The 24,739-nt window shown below is 36.7% G+C and overlaps 1 protein-coding gene across 1 annotated transcript in view; it reads right to left on the bottom strand.

Moving 5' to 3' along the window:
- yata (N-terminal kinase-like protein yata) overlaps positions 1–24,739 on the bottom strand; it is a 238,753-nt gene that overhangs the window by 18,220 nt on the left and 195,794 nt on the right. The window contains exons 16-18 of the mRNA XM_090380105.1: positions 19,432–19,547; positions 12,641–12,769; positions 10,367–10,528 (exon numbers count right to left, since the gene is read on the bottom strand). Coding sequence (XP_090236231.1) covers positions 10,367–10,528; positions 12,641–12,769; positions 19,432–19,547 — 407 coding nt within the window. The remainder of the gene's footprint in view (positions 1–10,366; positions 10,529–12,640; positions 12,770–19,431; positions 19,548–24,739) is intronic.

The following is a 24,739-nucleotide window of genomic DNA, read 5'->3' as shown; positions in this document are numbered from 1 at the left end:
AGTAGCTTCCACAATTAATTCCTTGAATGCTTCCCACTTAGAATTTACTGTTGGTAACATCGTCAGTTGATCCTACTGTACATAATTTAAAAACTGTCAGAGACCACTGTATTCACCCTTACGGAAGCAAAAACCCTTTCCTTTACCCCTGATGGTAAGTATATCTTAAAGATTTAACGTTGTAGAGCGGATATCATCTTTTAAGGGCACAAAAGGTGATATAGTTGTACACGTTGGCACTAATGATATTAAAAGTAGGAGACTGGCGGAATTACTTAACAAGTACAGGTCACTGTTGAAAAAAAGCCGTGAATTAGGGTTGAATTTGAAAGTGTCTGCAATTCTGCCTAGACACGATAGGAGGGAGTATATGATGAGAGCCCTGTCGATCAATTCGGCCCTGGAAAGATTGTGCAAGGCTCAAGGGGTAGAATTTTTTTCAGCCTGGTCTGTACTTGTTAACAGGAGAGACTGCTTCTACAGGGATGGGATACACTTAAATAGAAAGGGTGCAAGAATGTTTGCTGTTACTATCGAGGCAGTGTTAGGTGGGTCGGAAAACTGCTAGCTTGGGGGGAGACAAAGACCAGTAGATTAACAGTAGCCAATGGCAGAGGTGAAAGTGATTCTTGCACTGCTTCTATTGGAATGAGCAGCAGCCTGGAAAATAAGATGCAGGATATTTCAGAGACTGCTGGGAATCATTGGGGTACAAGTAAACAAGTTGTGTTAGGGTAGCTAAGAAAAAGAACAGGTGCATGTATACTTGCGTGTACGCCAATGCTAGGAGTTTAGTAAATAAATTTGATGAATTTCAGGTATTGCTCAAAACATCAAAGGCAGATATTGTTGGAATATCAGAGATGTGGTGCCACACAGATATAAGGAATGCAGAACTGGAATTTGTGGAGTACAATGTCTACAGAAAGGATAGAGAGGATAGGAAGGGAGGAGGGGTTTTTTTTTTTTTTTTTGATTTAGTAGTTGTTGGCGCATCGGCTTCTGTGGCCATATTGCACCTCCCAAGGTTTTTGCAGTACTTTGATCCAAGCCTGAGGCGGGAATGGAGGAGGGGTTATGCTATTAGTTAAGAAATACATAAAATCCAAGGAAGTGAAGCCAGTCGACAGCGCTGGACAGTGCGGTGTCGAGTCAGTTTGGTGTGACATAAGCATTGGGAAATCAAAATTGAGAGCAGGAGTGTGCTATAGGCATTGCTCAAAACATCAAAGGCAGATATTGTTGGGATTTCATAGACGTGGTGTCACACAGATATAAGGGAACGCAGAACTGGAATTTGGGGAGTACAATGTCTACAGAAAGGACAGAGAGGATAGGAAGGGAGGAGGGGTTATGCTATTACTTAAGAAATACATAAAATCCAAGGAAGTGAAGCCAGTCGACATCGCTGGAAAGTGCAGTGTCGAGTCAGTTTGGTGTGACATAAGCATTGGGAAATCAAAATTGAGAGTAGGAGTGTGCTATAGGCCTAATGACTCTGATGAGTATAATAATAAACTGTACAGGGAAATAGAGTGGGCCAGTAAATCAGAGAGTCTTATAATGGAGGATTTTAATTTCCCAGATATTGACTGGAATTTGGGGGCTGGTCACACACACTAGAAAGGCTTTTGTGGATTTATTGGATGATTGTTTTCTACATCAGCATCTCTGGGAGGCAACTAGAGGGAGTAATACTCTTGATTTGATTATCAGTAGTGATTCTTCATGCATTAAGAATCTGCAGATAAATGAACCACTAGGTGGCAGTGATCACAGTGTGCTGAAGTGGGATTTACTCAAAGAGGTAACTACCATTAGGGGTAAAGGGAAGGGTTATTGCTTTCGTAAAGGCGACTACGATGGACTGAGGCAGTATTTAGGCAGTGGGACCAACTGATGGGGTTACCAACAGCGAATTCAAAATGGGAAGCATTCAAAGAACTTATCTTGGAAGCTACTAGGCTTTACATTCCAACTAAGAAATACTGTTCAAGGTTCAGGCCTAAATGGATGTCAGATGAACTAATGAAACATATGGCAGAGAAGAAAAATGCACGGGATACATACAAATTAACACGTGACACAGAAGCCTATGATAGATACAAGTTGATCTGTAACCAAGTTACAAAGGAGGTTAGGCAGACGAAGGCAGATTACGAGAAATCTTTGGCAAGGGATGCAAAGAAAAACAGCAAAGAGTTCTTTACTTATGTAAACTCTAGAAGGAAGGGGATGAATCAGATTGGTCCACTTGATATCGATGGGTCAACTGTTGGTGATCCTGCTCAGGTAGCTAACAAACTAAATGAATATTTTGCATTGACATTCACACATGAGGAGTTATTCAGCGAGGGGAATGCCAGAGGTGTATTCAACTCTGGCAGTAAGCTAGAGAATCTTGTAATAACTGAAAGTAAAGTGGAGGAGAAATTTTTGAAGATAAACACAAGAAAGGCACCTGGGGTGGATGGGATCTATCCAGTTATATTAAAGGAGGCAGCAAAGGAAGTAAGCAAACCCTTAAGCATAATTATGAGAGCTTCCTTGGATTCAGGGGAGGTACCCATGGACTGGAGAAGTGCAAATGTGACCCCAATTCACAAAGGAGGATCAAAGGCTGACACAAGTAATTATAGCCCTGTGAGTTTAACTTCTGTTCCCGGAAAATTAATGGAGGCACTGGTTAAAGAAGCACTGCAGGATCATTTAGACAAGACTTCAGTTATAGCTCGGACACAGCATGGTTTTGTTAAGGGGAAGTCTTGCCTGACCAATTTGATTGGATACTATGTTGCAGTCACATAAGAACTGGATGTAGGGAATAACTTTGATATTATATACTTGGATCTTAGAAAGGCTTTTGATACTGTTGCACATGGAAAACTGCTGCACAAATTGGAGCAGTGTGGCATTGGAGGCAAATTGCTGCTATGAATAAAGGGGTGGTTGAGGGGGAGAAGACAGAGAGTGGTAATCAATGGACACTGCTCATCGTGGACTAATGTTATTAGTGGAGTCCCTCAGGGTTCAATATTGGGTCCATTATTGTTTTCTGTATTTATAAATGATATTGATGATGGTATATCAAGCTGAATGTCCAAGTTTGCAGACGATACGAAGGTTGGCAGGGTTGTCAAGGACACTACTGACACTATGCTGCTGCAACAGGATCTGGAAAGGTTGAGCAGATGGGCTGAGAGATGGCAAATGAAGTTTAACATTGACAGATGTAAAGTACTACATATGGGAAACAGCAACCCCAGAGCAACGTATCAACTATGTGGTACTACACTGACAGTGGTAGAGAATGAAAGGGACCTGGGGATGGTTGTGCAGCCAGATATGAAGTTCTCTGAGCAGTGCAGATGGGCTGCAAGAGTAGCTCGTGGTGTATTGTCAATGATATATAGGAATTTTTCTAGCAAGGATAAGGAGGTGATTATTCCCTTGTATAAGGTAATGGTAAGGCCACACCTAGAGTACTGTATACAGGCCTGGAGGCCTCATTTCAAGAAGGATGTAGAGCTGCTGGAACGAGTACAGAGAAGGGCAACAAGATACCACCACTTTGCTTATTGGAGGCTTGAAGTGGTGAAACCCATGTTTAGTCTCTAGGGCAAAGTTTCCGGCATCCCCTCTCCCCATACTTCTCCTTCAACCCATGCACGGTACTAAGTACTATAGGTTTTGATACCTTTCGTGTTTGGGGTTCTCATAAAAAAAAAAAAAAAAAAAGATTAGTGAATGGAACAAAGGGGTGCTCTTACGAAGAAAGGCTTAAGTTTTGCAAATTAGAGTATCTGGAGACTAGGCACCAGCGAGGTGATCTGATAGAGGTGTATAAAGCCTTCAATGGTTTGAGCATGCTCAATGCTGATGGGATTCTTTCTCTTGCTCAGAATAATCACCTGAGAGGGCATAAATTCAAATTGAGGAAAGACAGATGTAGGATAGACGTGCGAAAATTTGCCTTTAGCCAGCGGGTGGTTGGTTGGTGGAACAGACATCCATCCCTTGTCGTGGAAGTTGATACCCTAAATAAGTTTAAGGCTCAGCTGGACAGGTATTTCAAACAAACAGAGGGGTGAAGTGGAAGTGGTTATTTTTTATTTATTTTTATTATTTTTTTTTTGGCTGATGCTGCATAAGCTTGCTTTCTTGCATCAAATGCCTCTACTAATGCTAATGCTAAATCCCACATCAGTACACTGTGATCACTGCCACATAGTGGTTCCTTTATCTGCAAATTCTTAATACACGAATGATCATTGCTGATAACCAGATCAAGAGTATTACTTTCTCTAGTTGCCTCTCGAACATGCTGCTGCAGAAAACAATCATCCAATAAATCCACAAAAGTCTGACTAGTGTGTGAGTGACCAACCCACAAGTTCCAGTCAATATCTGGGAAGTTAAAATTCCACATTATAAGACATTTTTAGCATTAGCTTTAGCATTAGTAGAGGCATGCGATGCAAGAAAGCAAACTTATGCAGCATCAGCCAAAAAAAAAAAAAAAAAAACACCTCAGATTTCACGCTCCCCGCCATTCATTCCAAATGCTTGTCCAGCTCAGCCTTAAATTTATTTAGGCTATCAAATTTCACAATAAACGATGATGTCTGTTCCACCAATCAACTACCCACTAGTTGGTATTCTACAAGTAATCCCATCAGAGCTGATGGCAATAAGCTGTTGCCTAAATTTCACAAAGCAACAATAGGCTTGCCTTATCTGAATCTTAAATGCTCAGCACAGGATATCAACCATTTCATGTACTATCCAATTCCAAGTTGATAGAAACATAGCTACAATCACCAAATTGCAATAACAACCATGCATTGAGGTAAGGCCCTGACCCAATCACTGAAATGCCTGCCTGGCAACCCAAAGTTTGCGGGTTTGGATCAGTGTAGAAAATGCAAAAACTTTGATTTACTATTCCGATTTATTCCGATTTACTAGCCCACTCTACTACATTCCGATTTACTAGCCCACTCTACTACATTCCGATTTACTAGCCCACTCTATTTCTCTGTACAATTGTTCATTGTACTCATTAGGCCTATAACACACTCCTACTCTTATTTTTGCTTTTGCAGTGCTTATGTCACACCAAACTGACTCAACAGTGCACTGTTCATCTATATCAACTGGATGCACTTCTTTTGATTTTATGTTTTTCTTAATTAACAGCATAACACCTCCTCCCTTTCTATCCTATCTATCCTTTCTGTACACATTGTACTCCCCAAATTCCAGTTCAGCATTCCTTATATCTGTGTGACACCACGTCTCTGCTATCCCAACAATATCTGCCTTTGATGTCTTGACCAATACTTCAAATTCATCAAATTTATTTACTATACTTCTAGCATTGGTATACATGCTCCCATTCCTAGTTACCTTAACACATCCCATATACCCACCTATTTCAGGATGACTGCTGTCCCTGAAACCCCAACATCCCTTGCTCCAGATTGCTACTTATTCTAATAGTCCTTTCATCCTGTCAGGTGCAATGTCACGCCGGAGTCTATGAACCTATTGTTGATGTTGGATTTACCAACACCCGTAGTCGGACTCGTAAAACTAGTCCAATTTCTGCCCTTTTAAAATTGCCGCCATGCTTGCTATTATCTGATTTATTTCCTCTTTGAGAATCTGCAGAACAATGTTAGATTTTATTAAAATTGAAGCATTTCCCTTGGAATTTTGGTTTCACATTATTTTTATTTGTCACTTTATGTTATGTTTCTTAAAGCAGAATCCTTGCTTTATTTTCATATTTAAACACTTCAGCTGGGAGACATTCTTTTACCAAATCAGTTGTCAACTTTGCACCACAATTTTCGAGTGCCATAATTAACGGTTTATAATGATCGGGAAAACTAAAAAATATCAATGCAGCTAAGATGCCATCTTTAATTTTGTTATCAATAGCCTTTAAATGTTTGGCAGTTCTTACCTCTTTATTAAGATATTCATCGATACCTTTACACTCAGAATAACGAATCATCACTAATTGTTCAATAAGCGCAGCTATTCTTGAAAATCCTTTTGACTCGTGTACCTTTTCAAGTTGTTCCCATACTTCTCGGCTGGTTTTCAGCTCACGAATCTGTGTAAATATGAGACTTGGCGCCAAACACAACTGCTGCCAATGCACGTTTTTAATCTGTTGTCAGATTTCATGCCGCCCACAATCTCACAAATCACAGTTCGTTAGATGTATTTCCATGCAGTATTTTCAATCAATGTAATTTGAGCTACCTTCATCGTTACATAGATGAATTTGCAAAAGATCATGTCACATAAAAAAGCATATTTATGACGAACGAGTAAAAACTTGAACTGCTTCATGGACTTGTTACTTGGCAATGAACCTCGAAGATTCAATAATCATCAATGAATGATAACTATTTCTAACAGTCACCAAGCAACAATAATATACTTCCTCGCTGAACAGAATCTTGTTTTATATTCTCTTCACAAACTTGGCAATAGCTTTGATAGCTGTCTACAACTAAATTAGAATCACATTTTTGATTCTGATGTAATGCTAGGTAATCAGCTTCCAAAAGGGAAGTGGAAGTCTAACAGATTTATACATCACATTGTTTAACACGTTGACTACTATGGCTTATTTGGGTGAACTGGTCTCCGACACCAATCTGAGTTAGGCATGTTAAATTATTCAAAACCCAAATTATAATATATATCCATCACCAAAATTCCTAAAAAAAGCTTATTGTTATAAAAAAAAAGGTTCTCGAATTATCTCATAGATGGCGTGTGTAATAGAAAATTCCTTGCGGCAGCCAACTATGAGTTAACTCAAGACGTATTGTTACCTGTAGAATTTGCCTTATATAAGTCAGCGCTGTGCATAAATCTGTAGTAGTGAGACTGTGCCACGTATGTACATTGTATTTAGTTTTGTGTTTCTAAAAAAAAACAAAGGAACCTAAAACATGGATAAGAAGAGACCACTAACCGAAGAGTTTGAGCTGTATGCTAATATGAGCGACTCCGAATTCGAAGAGATTTTTGATGAGCTGTATGGTTCTGCTTCCGACAGTGACAATTATGAACCTTCTAACAACAGAAGTGAGGATAGCGAAGGTGAAGCCAGCTCCCAGCCTGATGATAATCCTAATTCTCCGCAGGCAAGTACAAGTACGTCAAATAATGATAATAATTTGTGGAATGAGATAGCACAACATCCTCCACAATTTATTTTTGAAGAGAACGTTGGTTTGAAAATGGACACAACAGAACTTAGTGTACAAAAACTAGTAGAGCTATATTTTTGGGAAGAATTTCTTACATTATTAGTGGAACAAACTAATTTATAAGCTAGGCAAGAAACTGAAAAATGTGGACAATCGCAAAAATATGCCAGGTCGTCAAAATGGGACACTGACATCTCAGAAATGAAAGTGTTTCTTGGACTTTTGTGTTGCAAATGGGTACTTGTTCTTTTCCTTCAATAGAACATTACTGGAGTACAAGTACATTCTACAATGTTATGTTTTGGTGATCTTTTATGAGTCGAAATAGATTCCAGTTGATATTACGAGATTTTCACTTCGCAGATAACTCATTACAATCTGCTGACAGGCTATACAAGGTAAGACAGATTTTGAACCATTTCAAATGTTATGTGCAATAATTAAGTACCGGATAAAAACATCTGTACTGACGAGTCGATGATGTTGTGCCGTGGGAGACTGAATTTCTGCCAGTATATATAAAATAAAAAGGACAAACATGGAATCAAACTTTACGAATTGTGTGAGTCAAACGGCCTTGTTATGAAATTAAAAATTTACTCAGGTAAATCAGAAGAAACTGAACAAAACATAGGTCATGCTGTTGAAGTTGCACTATACTTGCTTGAGGACTACTTAGACAAGGGATATATAGCGTATATGGACAATTTTTATAATCCTGTTGTTCTGAAGAAAATTGTTGTCTGCTCAAAAAACTTATGTGGAACATTATGCATCAACAGAAAAGAAAATTAAAAGATCTGGTGATTAGAAAATTGAAGAAGGGAAAAGTTGCATGGCAACAAAATAGCCCTGTTGTAGTTTGTAAGCAGAGAGATAAAAGAGAAGTTTTCACTATTTCTAACAAACACATTGTTCAAATGGTCAAGGCACATAACCGGAATGGAAAAATTTCGATAAAGCCCAACATAATTCGAGATTACAATAGTGGAATGTCCGACATAAATCGTTTGGATCAAATGCTGTCATATTATTCAGCGCTAAGAAAAACCATCAGATGGCCGAAAAAAATTGCATTACATATTTTAGAATTATATATACATAATGCATACATCTTTTTTGTCAAGTTACAAGTTCCACCATAAAATCTCTAAAATTCAGAGAAACATTCATTGAATCTTTGATTGGAGAAAATAATTTTCTTAAAGTTCCAAAGAAGATTAGGTCAGAACACGACATTCATTATTTAGAGGCAATACAACCAACTGAAAAAAAAAAAAAAAAAAAAAAAAAGCCCAACTAAACCGTGTTGAGTATGTACCAGAAAAAAAAAAAAAAAAAAAAAGAAAGAAAGCCTGCTCTTTGTGTGGAGGAATGTTTCAAAAAATATCACAAATAAACACTATAACACTATCGTGAGTTTTAGTGATACACTTTTCTTTATGTACTTGTAAATATTTTTCTTTACATATTTGTAAATAAAATATTTTTTTTTTTGTGAATAAATTTTCTGTTTTCTGACACCTTGGTTGATTTTTCATTCTTATCCTAGAAGCCCACTATCTATCAGTTGCACATATTTGCTAGAAATATACTCATAGCTGTACCTGAAAGCAAGTCATACCAGTCCGAGTTAATTTGTTGGTGGCGTCCTGGGCCAGATTGCCAAATATGAGTTAACACGTATTTGGCAGTCAACGTGTTAATAAATCAAGGGGTAAAGATCTCAGTAAATAAATATGCTCCATATTTGATCAAAGAACTATGTTCAGATTTTCAAAAGGAACAAGCATAATATTTATTCAAGCCAGAAAAAAGGGATACAAATAGTATTAGCATTAGTAGAGGCATACAATGCAAGAAAGCAAGCTTATGCAGCATCAGCCAAAAAAAAAAAAAAAAAAAACCCTCCATTCATTCCAAATGCCTGTCCAGCTCAGCCTTAAATTTATTTAGGCTATCAACTTCCACAACAAAAGATGGAAGTCTACCCGCTGGCTAAAGGCAAATTTCTGCACATCTATTCTACAACTGTCTTTCCTCAATTTGAATCTGTGCCCCCTTAGGTTCGTAATCTGAACAAGTGGAAGAATCCCATCAGAATTCAGTGAAAGGTCTTATACACCTCAATCAGATCACCTTGCAGGTGCCTACTCTCCAGGTGCTGCAATTTGAAGAACTTAAGCCTTTCTTGGTAAGAGCACCCCTTTGTTCCCCTCACCAATCTTGTTGCCCTTCTTTGTACTCGTTCTAGAAACTCTACATCCTTCCTAAAATGAGGCCTCCAGACCTAAACACAGTACTCTAGGTGTGGCCTGCCCATTGCCTTTTATAACAGGATAATCACCTCCCTGTCCCTGCTAGCAAAATTCCCATACAGGGTGTCTCAAAAATACACGGCATAACTTCAGGAATGAGTTCCTCATATGTAGACAATAAAAATATTTTATATCAACATTTACCACTAGCACCACTGGACTTGCACCTATTTCCTAATTTGAAAAAAATAATTGGCTGGCATCCATTTTCCCACCAATAGTGACATCAGTGCTGCAGTGAATTCCTGGAGGCCCAAGAGAAAACTTTCTTCACAGCTGAAATCAATGTATTGCAGCTTTGGTGGCAAAAGTGTATTGACTCTAAAAGGGACTATGTTGAAAAGTAACATGTTACCACTCATCAAATACACCCTTCAGACTCAGGCCACAAACTTTCAAATGCCCTTAGTAGGTAGGCAATAAAAATAATTGAAATTTTAAGTTAAATATTTAACAATAAAAATGAAAATTTACAATAAATATGTATATACAGCACGTGATACACGTAAATAATTTATCTTTTATAATTTATAGAAATGTTTATTTCTTTTAACTGGAACTCTTCTTGAATAAGAGTTCCATGAAGGACTTGAAATGTAGCCTGAAAGTTTAGGTGGCTGAGAGTGGCTGTGCAGAGTAAAGTGTCTCCCTAAATTTTTTTAGAAAAAATTCTAAAGTTCCTACATAATGTCCTTTAGTAATTGCATTATTAGAAAGACTTACCTCATAAGGTATTCTAACAGAATTTACCATATTGTAAAAGCATATTAAAGTTATGCTGCTTTAAGGAATTGGAAAGAATTAACTTACTTTATTTACATCTTCTGAAAGATCACCAAATGGATCAGAAAAAGGTTGTGATCCCCAGTTGTAAGAGCTCGCTGGTGCAATACTAGACTGCTTCTTTGTCAGAAATTCACTTCCCCAACTTTCAGATTCCCAATCACTTTTAGAACTTGGATTTGATATGTGCTGGAAATTTATAAGATATTCATGATAATATATATATAAAACATAGGAATATATGCTATACATGCTCAAAATAAACATATATATATTATATATAAAATGTTGACTCTAAGAAATTAGACAGCCACAGTCACCTATTCACACATTCATAGTTCAAATGAATGTAAGAGGAAACAAATTTAACAGTGAATTTATTAGCAAGCTACTTGTCTTTTGATTGCCTAAATTTTAACCTTTTGTGGCAACAAAAGCACTTATATTACAAAATCTAAAAAACAGAATAATTCAAAATCAGTCAGCAAGTGAATGCAAATTTAAAAACTGTGTACAGGCAGCCCCCGTATAACATGATACTTCTACAACACGGATTCTCTCTAACACGATTGATAAAGTGTGGCAATCCTTGCACAACATGGTACTTATATAACACAGTTAGAGAAGTGTGGCAACCTCGCATAACATGGTATTTTTCAGATTTGTGTGGGGGAAAACTCTGCTATCATGTCGGATGTAATTTTTCAACATTTCCATTTTTTTTTTTTTTTTTGTGAATCCTTGCTTTTGGCTTGCTAATCGTTATGCAAAAAAAAATTATTGGGAAATCCCCATGTTAGGTTCTGTGCTATTGAACTTGTGGAAAAATCTAGATTTCAAAGTTTTATTACTATTGGATAACGTGCCAGGCCATCCAAATGCTGAAGCAATGTTCCTACCACCTAGTACAACTTCGTTAATTAGATTAAGGCATTATATCTACCTTTGAAACTCAATACATCAAAAGATCATTACAATGGATTTTGGAAAAAATTGATTCCAAATTGAATCGATGGAAAATTGAAGTGATGGAGGCATGGAAACATTTTTCAGTTGTGGACTGTATTGGAATCATAGCTTTATCGCTCAAAGAAGTAAAACTGTCAACATTAAATGCGTGCTGGAAAAATGTATGGTCAGAGCCAGTTCATTCGGGAAATATGATTGAACCAACAGAAAACAGAATCCGTGTGATAGTAGAACTTGCTAAGTCAGTAGGAGGGGAAGGTTTTGATATGACTACTGAAGCCCTTGTGGGTAGCATGTTTGGTAGAATCGTCATCATCTCCACACCAAGTGGAAAAGACCTGAGTTCGAGTCCCATCAATGACATGAGGAATTATTATGGGCCATTTCACAACGTGCCTGAGTTAGTTGGTCTCAGGTGAGGGTTGCATGGTTCTTCTTCTGGAAACTCGGGTTTTCGTCACAATTCGAACACACAGAGCAACATAGCCTTAGTCGGCGATGCTCCAAAAAAAAAAAAAAAAAAAGATATGATACTGAAGACCTTCAAGAATTACTGATAGAAAAAGAGGCTGGCATAGCAGATTTGGTGAAAATGGCATTGGAGGTAAAATCAAATCAATTCAGATAAAGATAATGCAGATGAAAATTCTAAACTTCCAAATTTTACACTAAAAAGCATATGGGAAGGCATAAAGTTAGCTAAGCAATTAGAATCTTATTTTCTGAATGCAGATTCTTGAATGAAAGGAGCCCAAAGTTCAAAAGGGAGCTTCAAAAATGCTTAGTTCCATATGATTAAATTACAAAGATCTATCAAGCAAAAGCAAACAAACTCAGGTTAATGATTTTTTAAAGAGAGCAGAAGATAGATGATCTAGAATGGTGTATTTTTGTCAGTTTTGTTAACAAAATGGTGTATTTTTCTTAGCTCTTGGAAAGTAACCCCCCTTTTTGTACTGGTTCTTAGTCCCGTATAACACAGTTTCGCACTACATGAGATTTTATAGGAACCTAGCTACTGTATTATACGAGGATTACCTGTACTTCAACAAAAGCTGCAATTAGATACCAGCCTGTCAGTAACAGGCGCACTCACTGAATGAAGCACACACACACACATCAATGGAGGCTGTCTGAATATCAGAAGCACATCACCCACTTAAACAAGTTGTTTATATCAGCAGAATTACGCACTTCTTGCATCACGTTGCTACAATAACCTATACATGACTCAGAATTACAAAGTAAGTCATATTTAAAATTTCCAATTACCAGTAAATTTCATGTTTAAAATTATAAATGAATTGCTTTTTAATATGATGAAATACATACTGCTTCTGATGGTTTCTGATTATCAGAATCAAAACTGTCCCAATCACCAGCCCCAGTATCCCAGTTATCCTGTCTATCCATATCAGCTATCATATCCTGTGGTTGTTTTTCTGATGAATTTTCAGCAATCTAAAAATAAAAGAATAATTATAAAATATTACCCTATGTGAATTATCTGTATATGCATAAAATATAAAAATAAATCCCTACCTTTATTCATACTTATGAAATATATTTTTTTAATAGCTATCAAGCCAGATAAATAAATACTTACAAGAAGTATTCCTGTAAATACTTACAAGAAGACAGTCCCAAGCCACTTTCACATATATTGTTCACTCTATGGTCTCAGATAAATAACAACTTTGAATTCTACATTCTCCTTAATTTTGCAGTTTCTCTAATGCCACCATAACATTTATTAGGAATGAAATCTTGTAGATGAAGAGTGATAACAGACCAGAATATAGGATATACATGCAATATAGCTAAACCAGAAAAATATGAATTTGTGAATTCAGAAGAAGAGTAAATTATGTCAGTTAGCTTTTTATTGACCATTTCCAAAATGGAAACATTCTTGAAATTTTTAAAATTTTATTTGCTTATTTTACTTTTATTATTATAATTTTGATTTATTTATTTATTTTTTTTTTTTTGCAGGTGCAGCAAAAGCCTCTAGCTTCCTTGCATTATATGGTTAATACTAACCTGAAAATTTCTAAACTACTGAAGTTATTCCTTTTGTTTTCATTCTTCTTTAAATGAGTAAAATAAAATGTATTTTTATAATAATTATGAGATAATAAAAAAATTCCTTAGCCATATTTTTTTTTTTTAATACAGTTGATTCCAGTTATTTGGGACACATCGGGACTAGTGCATTTTAGCCCGATTAAGCGGCTGCTCCAATTATCCGAAGTTTCACATAAATAGTTAAAAATACGATGGACCCCTCGTTTTATAATTGGTTCACTGTACAATCAAATCACATTATGATGGACTCACAATAGTAAAGTACCATTCACTGTATGATGTGTAGTAAGCACCGGTCATTGTGATCACGTTTGTGAATTGAATTTAAATTCTATTAAACAGCGATTCTAATTAGCAAAAATAGGAGGAATATTATCCACAGGCTATAAAAGTAAAGATATATTAAGCACAAATTTACCCTTTATTACCTTACCAATTAAAAAAATTAAATGATATGTAAAATCAGAAGAATATACGTGATAATCGGAATAATTGATACATACTGTAATACAAATGTATGTACATACTAACTAGTTGACATTTCTGTTCACTGACATTTGCGGGTGGGGTTAAAATTTAAAACAGTAAAAAGATATGCAATCAATAACAAAGAACACGGCACTCACAAATTGCAAGTAACGCGATACGGGCAAGTGAGAACGGAGTAACAAGTTACAAAGCATTAACAATAATTAAAAATAAATTGAACACAATTAAAAATCAATTTAACACAATTAAAATTAAGTAAAAAATTAATTCAACGAAAAATTTGTTTTGTTAAATTAATCATTTCATTCCTGTGATCCCGACACATGGGCAAAAAGCATTGTCAGCTGAAGCTGACAATGCTTTTTGCCCATGTGTCGGGATCACAGGAATGAAAATTACCGAATAGGGATGAGCATGGAACTTAAATAGGGATTATTTGTCTTTGCACATGCAGGTAAAGACCACAAATCGGAGATAAAATATGGCTGGCGAACATTAACAGAAATCTCATGTAATTTAATTACGACGGTTTCTGCAATTAATAGTCTCATATAATTACATTGGACACTAAGTATTTTGGCCTCGTTAAATAAAAAACGTATGTTTTTCATTAATGGCATGAAAGGCTAATTCTGATGCTGCTGAATGAGAAGCACGAACTGAGGTTGCATGTTGATTAACATGCAAATTCAGAGGAAATCACATAGAACCCTGATAAGACAAGTCGCAGTCACCACAAGAAATGTTGTATACCAGGTCATTTATTTGTGTTGTGTTGTGAACGAGGAAAGGACTGAGCCATTGATCAGTATAGTGTGTAATTTCCGTATTGGTTTGGCTACAATTTTAAATTTGGTATCGTTAAAGAATCTGTTAAGTTGTTTGTCCCACTGTTCAACATGTTTGTTTGTTTGTTATTTGGTTTTTAGGAGCATTAGCAACTAAGGCCATATTGCTCCGGGATATGCATTGGTCATTCCCTGACTTTTCCGCATCCTCCGTATTTGGTTGTGACGGGCTCGAACCCCAGTCTAATCAAGAAGCGTGTGCTACGCACTGCTGCTCCTTCCCACCTGGCTACGGAGGCACCCCCACTGTTCAACATATGGGACAGAAATAAAGTATTTTTTGATATTACAATTGTTGGTGGCTGTAGTTTTTTGTATTCTATTCTTAGCTTGTACCCTAATTCTGTCTATTGTAGCAAGTGGGCTCAGAAATACAAATATTAACCAGCAGATTCTTAAACAGGGGTTACCCACTTGTTACAATAGACAGAATTAGGGTACAAGCTAAGGATAGAATACAAAAAACTACACCAATCAACAATAGTAATATCAAAAAATTCTTTATTTCTGTCCCATAGGTTGAACAGTGGCACAAACAACAACTTAACAGATTCTTTAAAAATACCGAATTTAAAATTGTAGCCAATTTTAAATTCCAACAGGGAAATTACACACTATACTGAACAATGGCTCAGTCCTTTCCTCATTTGCAACACAAATAAATGACCTGGTATACAACATTTCTTGTGGTGACTGCGACTTGTCTTATCAGGGTTCTACGCAGTTTCCTCTGAATTTTCCTGTTAATCAACATGCGGCCTCACTTCATGCTTCTTGTTCAGCAGCATCAGAATTAGCCTTTCATGCCATTAATGAAAAACATACTTTTTTATTTAACGAGGCCAAAATACTTAGTGTACAACGTGATTATACGAGACTATTAATTGCAGAAACCGTCAAAATTAAATTACATGAGATTTCTGTTAATGTTCGCCGGCCATATTTTATCTCCGATTTGTGGTCTTTACGTGCATGTGCAAAGACAAATAATCCCTATTTAAGTTCCATGCTCATCCCTATTCGGTAATTTTCATTCCTGTGATCCCGACACATGGGCAAAAAGCATTGTCAGCTTCAGCTGACAATGCTTTTTGCCCATGTGTCGGGATCACAGGAATGAAATGATTAATTTAACAAAAAAAATTTTTTGTTAAATTAATTTTTTACTTAATTTTAATTGTGTTAAATAGATTTTTAATTGTGTTCAATTTATTTTTAATTATTGTTAATTATTTCTTACTGTAATGTGAGATTTTAAATTTTTTAATTGTTTGCATTTTAATTTCTGGATAGTATCATACGAAAGTGTTTTACGTACAACATTGAGGTAAACTTCTCATATTCTTTTGCAAATATTGATATCAACGTAGAACGTATTGAGCATTATAGCTCTGGTTCATACTCTACTAGAAGAATGTCACTGTCTCTCTATATAAAATAACAGTGAGACTGCACTTGGAATACTCCATTAGGAGCTGGAGATTTACCTATAAAAGGAAGAAATATCTAGAGACGATTCAAAGGGTGAACAGTTTCGTGAGGGACAGTAATCAATGTCTACATGAAGAACAACTTATAAGGTGTGGACTGCACAGCTCGACAACCAGATATCTTGGTTGGGGAGGGGGGTCATAAATGAGGAGTATAAGGCACTAAAGGGCATCAGTAAAATGAATGAAAAATATTCTTGTTGGCAAGAAAAACAAAAATCAAGGAGCACAAAATTAAAACCTTTTGGGGTATGAAAAGCTGGATCTATTTAAATAAATAGATAAATTTAATTTATAAATTTAAGGCTCAGATGGACAGGTATTTCGAACGAACGGAGGGGTGAAGTGGAAGTATTTTTTTTTTTTTTTTTTGGCTGATGCTGCATAAGCTTGCTTTCTTGCATCATATGCCTCTACTAATGCTAATCTCATAAAGGTAACAAAAGCAGAGAGAGAGATTGATAAAATTCAAAGGGGAATCAGAGTGTCACTTTTTTTTCACAATGGAGAAAGTATGACTGAATGAGGATTTTTTTTTTTTTTTTTTGGAAGATACAAAAAAAGTCTGCTTTCTTACATTGCATAACAGAAAAGAACACCATACTGCATAAATTATTATGTGTGAATTTATTTCAGAATTAATGAATTACATAAAAGGAATAATGGAAGGAGGATTTGCCTGATGTTTAAACCTCAAGCTTGTAAGATTAAAAAAGAACTTGTATTGTTTAATACAGCTTTGTTAGATTGTTATAACATACAGATTTAATCTTAGGTTTCAATTGACACCATTTTTCATAGGGAAAAAAAGAAGCAAATAATTTCAGGTTCACATTTTCTAAGTAAGGATTAGGGTTTTAGGCATCATATAGCAGGAATTTTAGTTTTTAAGATAAACAATTTAGGCACAAAATTGGCTTTTGCTACACCAGCCAAAAAAAAATGAATGAAGTAATTAAAAAAAAACTTAATTCTGCATAAATAATAGGTACCTTATCCAACTGCCCTTTGAATTTTGCCAAACAGTCAGCCTCAACAACCCATGGAGACAGCATATTCCAGTAATTAATAACTCACAGGGATAAAAAAAAAAAAACCTTCCTGTAATCCAGTCTAAACCTCTTCCCCACAATTTGAATTTATGGAAAATAATTTGTAACAGTGAAAATTTTACATATATTCATTTTACTTCTTCCTCTCAAGATGCCTAGTTACCAAACACTATCACACATATTTGAAGTCTTTTTTCATACAGATGCCCTGTTTTATGTATAATACAGATTTAAATTATATTCAAGTATTACGTATTAAGAACAATTTAGTAGCATGTCTAATTTTCCCATTTTACATTTTTAGAGACTCAGAAGAAGGGAGAAAAGTAGCATCAAAAATGTCAAGCAACACCCCCACATTATACTGTCTATAGATTTCATTAATTCTCAAATTTATTCACATATGGATATAATATCAGTTTCATGTTCTTTTCTGTGTTATTCTAGGAACTGTATAACAAATAATATGTCCTTCTTATGATATGTGTTGAATTCCTCACATCATTTAGCCATTCTAATACTAATATTAATACACTGGTTGGACACTTCATTACATCAGGTTGGACTGCCAGTGGCCTGAATTACCACTCTGACGAGACCGCACAAAGAATATTGAACTATTTAAATAAAACAACTTTCCACAAATCCTGGAGTAATATGGGCAGAGGACTGTGCTGAGAAACATGGCTTTCCACCTCATACCACAGATGCTCAATGGGACTGACATCTAGCAATTGGGCTGGCCTTCATGGCTTCATATTCCTCAAACCACTCTTTCATATATTTGGCATAGTGGATGGTTGCATATCACCTTGAAATTATCCCTCACCTTAGGGATAAGCATGCAACATTGCTGGGTTTACCTGATCTGCAATGATGTACAGATATATTCTGGAGGTCATCCAATAGATGAAAGAACTAAGGGTATGCCATGAAGCCATGCTCTACACCATTACAACTTCTCCACAGCCATCTAAATTGGGACTCACTGTATGTAACTTGCCTCCAGTCTTTATGCATCTATCCTTTACATTCCTGACAACAATGCAACTATATTTTCCAGCTGGTGTCCAAGATAAGCAGCTTCCATGAAAGCTTCCAAATCCAACAGTAATTAGAGCATCTCATATGGTGTATGCACTGATGCCTTGTTGTTCCTGCAAATTAAAAGCAAAGGTTAACTGTTCCATCACTTGGCAACAAATACACTTGATAATTCATTAGTAGCATTAGTAGAGGCATTTGATGCAAGAAAGCAAGCTTATGCAGCATCAGCCAAAAAAAAAAAAAAAAAACCCCACTTCCACTTCACCCCTCTGTTCATTCAAAATACCTGTCCAGCTGAGCCTTAAACTTATTTAGGCTATCAACCTCCACTACAAGGGATGGAAGTCTGTTCCACCAACCAACCACCCGCTGGTTAAAGGCAAATTTCCACACGTCTATCCTACATCTGTCTTTCCTCGATTTGAATTTATGCCCTCTCAGGTGATTATTCTGAGCTAGAGGAAGAATCCCATCAGCATTGAGCATGCTCAAACCATTCAAGGCTTTATACACCTCTATCAGATCACCTCGTTGGTGCCTAGTCTCCAGACACTGTAATTTGCAAAACTTAAGCCTTTCTTCGTAAGAGCACCCCTTTGTTCCATTCACTAATCTTGTTGCCCTTCTCTGTACTCGTTCATTCCAGACATCAAGAACTTAGATGCATCACTTTACGTTTTCAAGCACAGTTACACCTATCTACAGATGTTTTCTGGCCATTTTTCCATTTGCTAAAGACTCAAATAAATCTGGCCACTTGACAATGCAGCTGACCTCTGCACTGTAACACCTGCTAAATGCACACTGCCAGTTGTACCTCTTTGGAAGTCTGTGAGATCCTATCCCCAGTGCTGATGGCCACTGATCTGGTCACAAAGCCTTACAACACCTTCCTACACACACATCATGCACAATGTAACTGCTTTGATTTACATATTTTGCAAAAAATTGTTGCATGTAGCCCAAACTTCCATGATCCTAAATAAGTGGCCAGACAGCATATCTAATTTAAAATGATTAAAACAATACTCTCATAGAAGTTTTACACAGTTTTTGTTCCCTGTTACACTTTTATAAGAGAATAAAGATATGACATAATATACACTAACCTCTATACTACCCCAGTCATCTTCGTTCCAATGAATTTCACTATCTGACTCATCTTCCAATTGCTTTGATGAGATTGTGTCATAATGGGATAGTTTTTCTGAAACTGGAGATTCTCCTGGTAAAGAATTAAGAAAATAATCAAGTACAATAATTTTAATTGTAAAATAAACTTAAATAAAAAGCGTAAATATGGAACATATAGTACATGTAAAATAAATTGCTATTTTCCATATTTAAATCATTTATCATATTCGTGTAATATGAATTCATATTTAACATAAAGTATATGTAGTTTACAATAAAAATGAGAGAGAGAGAGAGAGAGAGAGAAGTTATTATTTTTATTTTTTATACTTTTGAAAATTAATTTTTGATTAATTTATAATTTAATGCAATTATTGAGAGCAGCAGTGTTAGCAGTATAGAATTCTGGAAATTCTGATGCAAGCCAAAAGTAACTTCTATTATTCTTATCTTGAACAGTCCTTATTTTAGATAAGGGGTTACTAAACCTTGGTTTAGATAACCCCTTATCTAAAACTTACTTTAGATAAGAACTAATCACTCCTCACTCAAACCTTGCTTTGGTATTACTATTAACAGTGGCAAACAATACAAAGAAAGCAAGCTTATAAGGCATCAGCCAAAAAAAAAAAAAAAAAAAAACATTTCCCCTATCCATCCCCTCCAATTATTTGTCTAGTTCTTCTTTCAATTTATTCAAACTATCCATTTTCACAACAACAGATGGTAGCTTGTTCCAGCAATCCACCCACTGGTTAAAGGTAAATTTCCATACATCTATTCTGCAACCATCCTTCCTCAATTAGAATTTAACCCCCCCATGAGCATAATCTCAAAGAGGTAGAATCCCATCGGCATTAAGTTTGATCGAGCCATTCAAAGCCTTAAACACCTCAACTGATCACATTGCAGGTGCCTAGACTCCAGACACTTCAATTTGTGGAAGTGAAGCCTTTCTTGGCAGGAGCATCCACTTTGTTCCCTTCACCAAGCTCATTGCCCATCTCTATACCCATTCTAGCAGTTCTTCATCCTTCCTAAAATGAGGATTCCAGATTTATATGCAGTACTCAAGATGTGGACTGACCACTACCTTATGCAATGGGATAATCACCTCCTTATCTCTACTAGCAAAATTCTGTATATCACAGACAAAATTTGGATTCAGGGACGGTCCCTATGGACTGTAAATCTGTGAATGTATCCCCAATTCATAAAGGTGGATCAAAGGTGACATAAGTAATTACAGGCTTGTTAGCTTAACATCTGTTCCAAGTTAAATAATGGAATCACTAGTTAAAGTAATGCAGGCCCATCTGGACAAGCAAGCAAATATACTGTAATTACAGCATGGATTGTTAAGGGGCAGTCTTGTCTAACCAATCTGATAGGTTACTATGATGCAGCGACCAAGAAACTATGCAAAAAATAATTTTGACATTACATACATGAATTTAAAGGAGGCTTTTGATCCTGTTGCACATAAAAGACTGTTGTACAAACCAGAGCAATGTGACTTTAACTGGATGTGGAGCAAGTTACTGCTATGGATAAATGGATAGTTAAGTGGAAGAAGAAGGAGAGAGAGAGAGAGAGAGAGAGAGAGAGAGAGAGAGAGAGAGAGAGAGAGATCATCGAGGGGGCACTGCTCTTTGTGGACTAATGTTATTAGTGGAGTTCCCCAGGGTTCAGTGCTGAGCCCATCATTGTTTTAAATATTTATCAATAATATTGATGAAGGTGTATCGGGCTTAATTTCTAAGTTTGCAGATGATACAAGGGTTGGCAGGGTGGTTAATGACAGTCATCATGGTTAGATACTGCAACAAGATCTTGGAAAATTGGGCAGATCGGCTGAGAAATGGCAGTTGAAGTTTAACATTGACAAATGCAAGGTACTGCATATGGATAGCAGTAATCCCAGATTAACGTACCTACTGCGTGGTACTATACTCAGAGTAGTGGAGAATGAAAAAGACCTGGGGGTAATTGTGCAGTCAGACATGAAATTCTCTGAGAGTGCAAACATGCTGCCAGGACAGCTCATAAGGCCATGGTTAGGCCATATCTTGAGTACTGTATAAAATCCACGTGTTGAACAGGTTTTGCAGCTCCCGCAAACGCAAATTTTTTAATTATACTTAGCCACTTTGACTTAATTGTTAGATTAAATTATTTTCTATAAGTAGCTTATAGACCTAGTCAAGTTCTGTGGCTTATTTTGAATTTAGACAGCGCAATTTGGAAAGTAAATAATACCTCGTGTTCGTAGATTAACTGTTCGTAACTTGCCGTCATTGTTATACGATAAAACGTGTGCACCGAACTAGATAGTGTAAGGTCTAAAGGAAAACTAGATAGTGTAAGGTTTAACGGAAAACTAGATAGCGAGTATAGTAGTATCAATTAATCATTAAAATTTATTAATCTTATTAAATTTCATTGTCAATTGAATTGTACTTTAACTAAATAAATATAGCAACCCAGTTTTTACAAACGTAACATCATAAATTAATACATATAAGTTGACAGGGGATAAGAAAGTCATATAAAGTAACTCGGAGATAACATTCGATACCGAAATACATATATAGTGTTATAACTGCATTGGGATATAAGTTTAGGGTTATATTTTGTATTGGAATTTTATTGAACTTGAATAGAAATCATGACTCAGACCCGAGCAGCAAAGCAAAAGGCTCAAATTAATGGAAGTACTGTGGCTCAGGGAATAATTGAGGGGGACAGTTGTCCTCTGAATCACAGACTATTGAAATACACTGCTTGTTTGATGTTTGAGGAGCAATCAGGAACGGACATGATATTGCCAATTGTCTTTGTGTGTGCAATATGTAAGGAGTGCGAGGAAACCAGGCGCCAACTCAGCATTGTTGTGGGCTTATAAAAGAGCTTGAAGGACAGGGTGGTTGCCCTCGAAGGATTTAAATTGAGCACCCATCAAGCTCTCAGTTGCCCACAACAATGCAAGAGCTGGCACTTGAACATCAAGCAACACAGCGGCAAACCCCAAGGCAGAATGCACTGGTCCCAAAGGAACTAGTTGTTGTAGGTATTGTGCAAAAAGAATAGATGGAACGGGACCAGGGTATGTCTGCCAGAGGCAAAGGTTGATGATGTACAGCAGATATCATCTTTTAAGGGCACAAAGGGTAATATTGTTGTACACGTTGGCACTAATGATATTAAGAGTAGGAGACCAGCGGAATTATTTAACAAGTACAAGTCAATGATGAAAAAAGCCGTGAGTTAGGGTTGAATTTGAAAGTGTCTGCAATTCTGCCCAGACACGATAGGACGGAGTATATGATGAGAGCCTTGTTGATCAATTCAGCCCTGGAGAGATTGTGCAAGGCTCAAGGGGTAGAATTTTTCTCAGCCTGGTCATTGCTTGTTAACAGGAGAGACTGCTTCTACAGTGATGGGATACACTTAAACAGAAAGGGTGCAAGAATATCTGCTGATGCTATTGAGGCAGAGTTAGATGGATCGGAAAACTGCTAGCTTGCTGGGATACACAGACTAATAGATTAACAGTAGCCGCTGGCAGAGGTAAAAGTGATTCTTGCACTACTTCTATTGAAATGCAATTGAGCAGCAGCCTGGAAAGCAAGGCAATGGGGATTTCCAGGACTGCTGGGAGTCATGATGGAACAAGAAAATACATGGGCTGTGTTAGTGTAACTAAGAGTAGAAACAGGTGCATGTATACTTGCATGTACACCAATGCTATGAGTATAGTTAAACTGACCGAGCTAGCCAGGTGGGTAAAGTGCCTGCCAGGCACTTTACCCACCTCTGAAAGGTTGCGGGTTCGAATCCCGCCTCAGGCTTGGATCAGAGTAAAATGCAAAAAAACTTTGGGAGATGTATTATGGCCACAGAAGCCGGTGCGCCAACAACTAAAAAAAAAAAAAAAAAGAGTATAGTTAATAAATTCAATGAGCTTGAAGTGCTAGTCAAGACATCAAAGGCAGATATTGCTGGAATATCAGAGACATGGTGTTACACAGACATGAGCAGCGCGGAACGGGAATTTGGGGAATACAATGTGTACAGAAAGGATAGACAGGAGAGAAAGGGAGGAGGGTTATGCTGTTAGTTAAGAAACACTAAATCTAAGGAAGTGCATCCAATTGATGTTGGTGGACAATGCAATGTTGAGTCTGTTTGGCGTGAAATAAGCACTGGGAAAGGAAAAATGAGAGTAGGTGTGTATTATAGGCCAAATGAATCTGATGAGTATAATGGGCAATTGTGCCGAGAAATAGAGCGGGCCAGTAAATCAGAGTGTCTTATAATGGGGGATTTTAATTTCCCAGAGATGGACTGGAATTCGTGTGTTGGTCACTCACACACTAGTAAGGCTTTTGTGAATTTATTGGATGATTGTTTTCTACAGCAGCATATTTGGGAGGCAAGTAGAGGGAGTAATACTATTGATCTGATTATCAGTAGTGATTCTTCACGCATCAAGAATCTGCAGATAAAGGAACCACTAGGTGGCAGTGATCACAGTGTGCTGAAGTGGGATTTAATCAAAAAGGTAACTACCATCAAGGGTAAAGGGAATGGTTTTTGCTTTTGTAAAGGTGACTACGGTGGTCTGAGACAGTATTTAAATTCTATCCGGTGGGACCAACTGATGATGTTACTAACAGCAAATTCAAAATGGGAAGCATTCAAAGAATTAATCTTGGAAGCTACTAGGCTTTTTATACCCACAAAGAAATATTGTTCAAGATTTAGGCCTAAATGGATGTCAGATGAACTAATTAGACATGTGACAGAGAAGAAAAATGCATGGGATACATATAAATTAACACGTGACACAGAAGCCGATGATAGATATAAGCTGGTCTGTAACCAAGTTACAAAGGAGGTTAGGCAGGCAAAGGCATTTATGAGAAATCTTTGGCAAAGGATGCAAAGAAAAACAGCAAAGAGTTCTTTACTTATGTAAACTCTAGAAGGAAGGTGATGAATCAGATTGGTCCACTTGATATGGATGGTTCAACTGTTGATGATCCTGCTCATGTAGCTAACAAACTAAATGAATATTTTGCATCTACATTCACACATGAGGAGTTATTCAGGGAGGGGAATGCCAAAGTGTATTCAACTCTGGCAGTAAGCTAGATAATCTTGTAATAACTGAGTGTAAAGTGGAGGAGAAATTTTTGAAGATAAACACAAGAAAGGCACCTGGTGTGGATGGAATCTATCCAGTTATATTAAAGGAGGCGGCAAAGGAAGTAAGCAAAC

This window comes from Mastigoproctus giganteus, chromosome 8 (genome assembly GCF_048544385.1).
Source record: "Mastigoproctus giganteus isolate SK-2022 chromosome 8, ASM4854438v1, whole genome shotgun sequence".
NCBI classification, from domain to species: Eukaryota; Metazoa; Arthropoda; class Arachnida; order Uropygi; family Thelyphonidae; genus Mastigoproctus; species Mastigoproctus giganteus.
The sequence above is the reverse complement of the archived record's forward strand: the minus strand, read 5'-3'. Positions and strand labels throughout refer to the sequence as shown.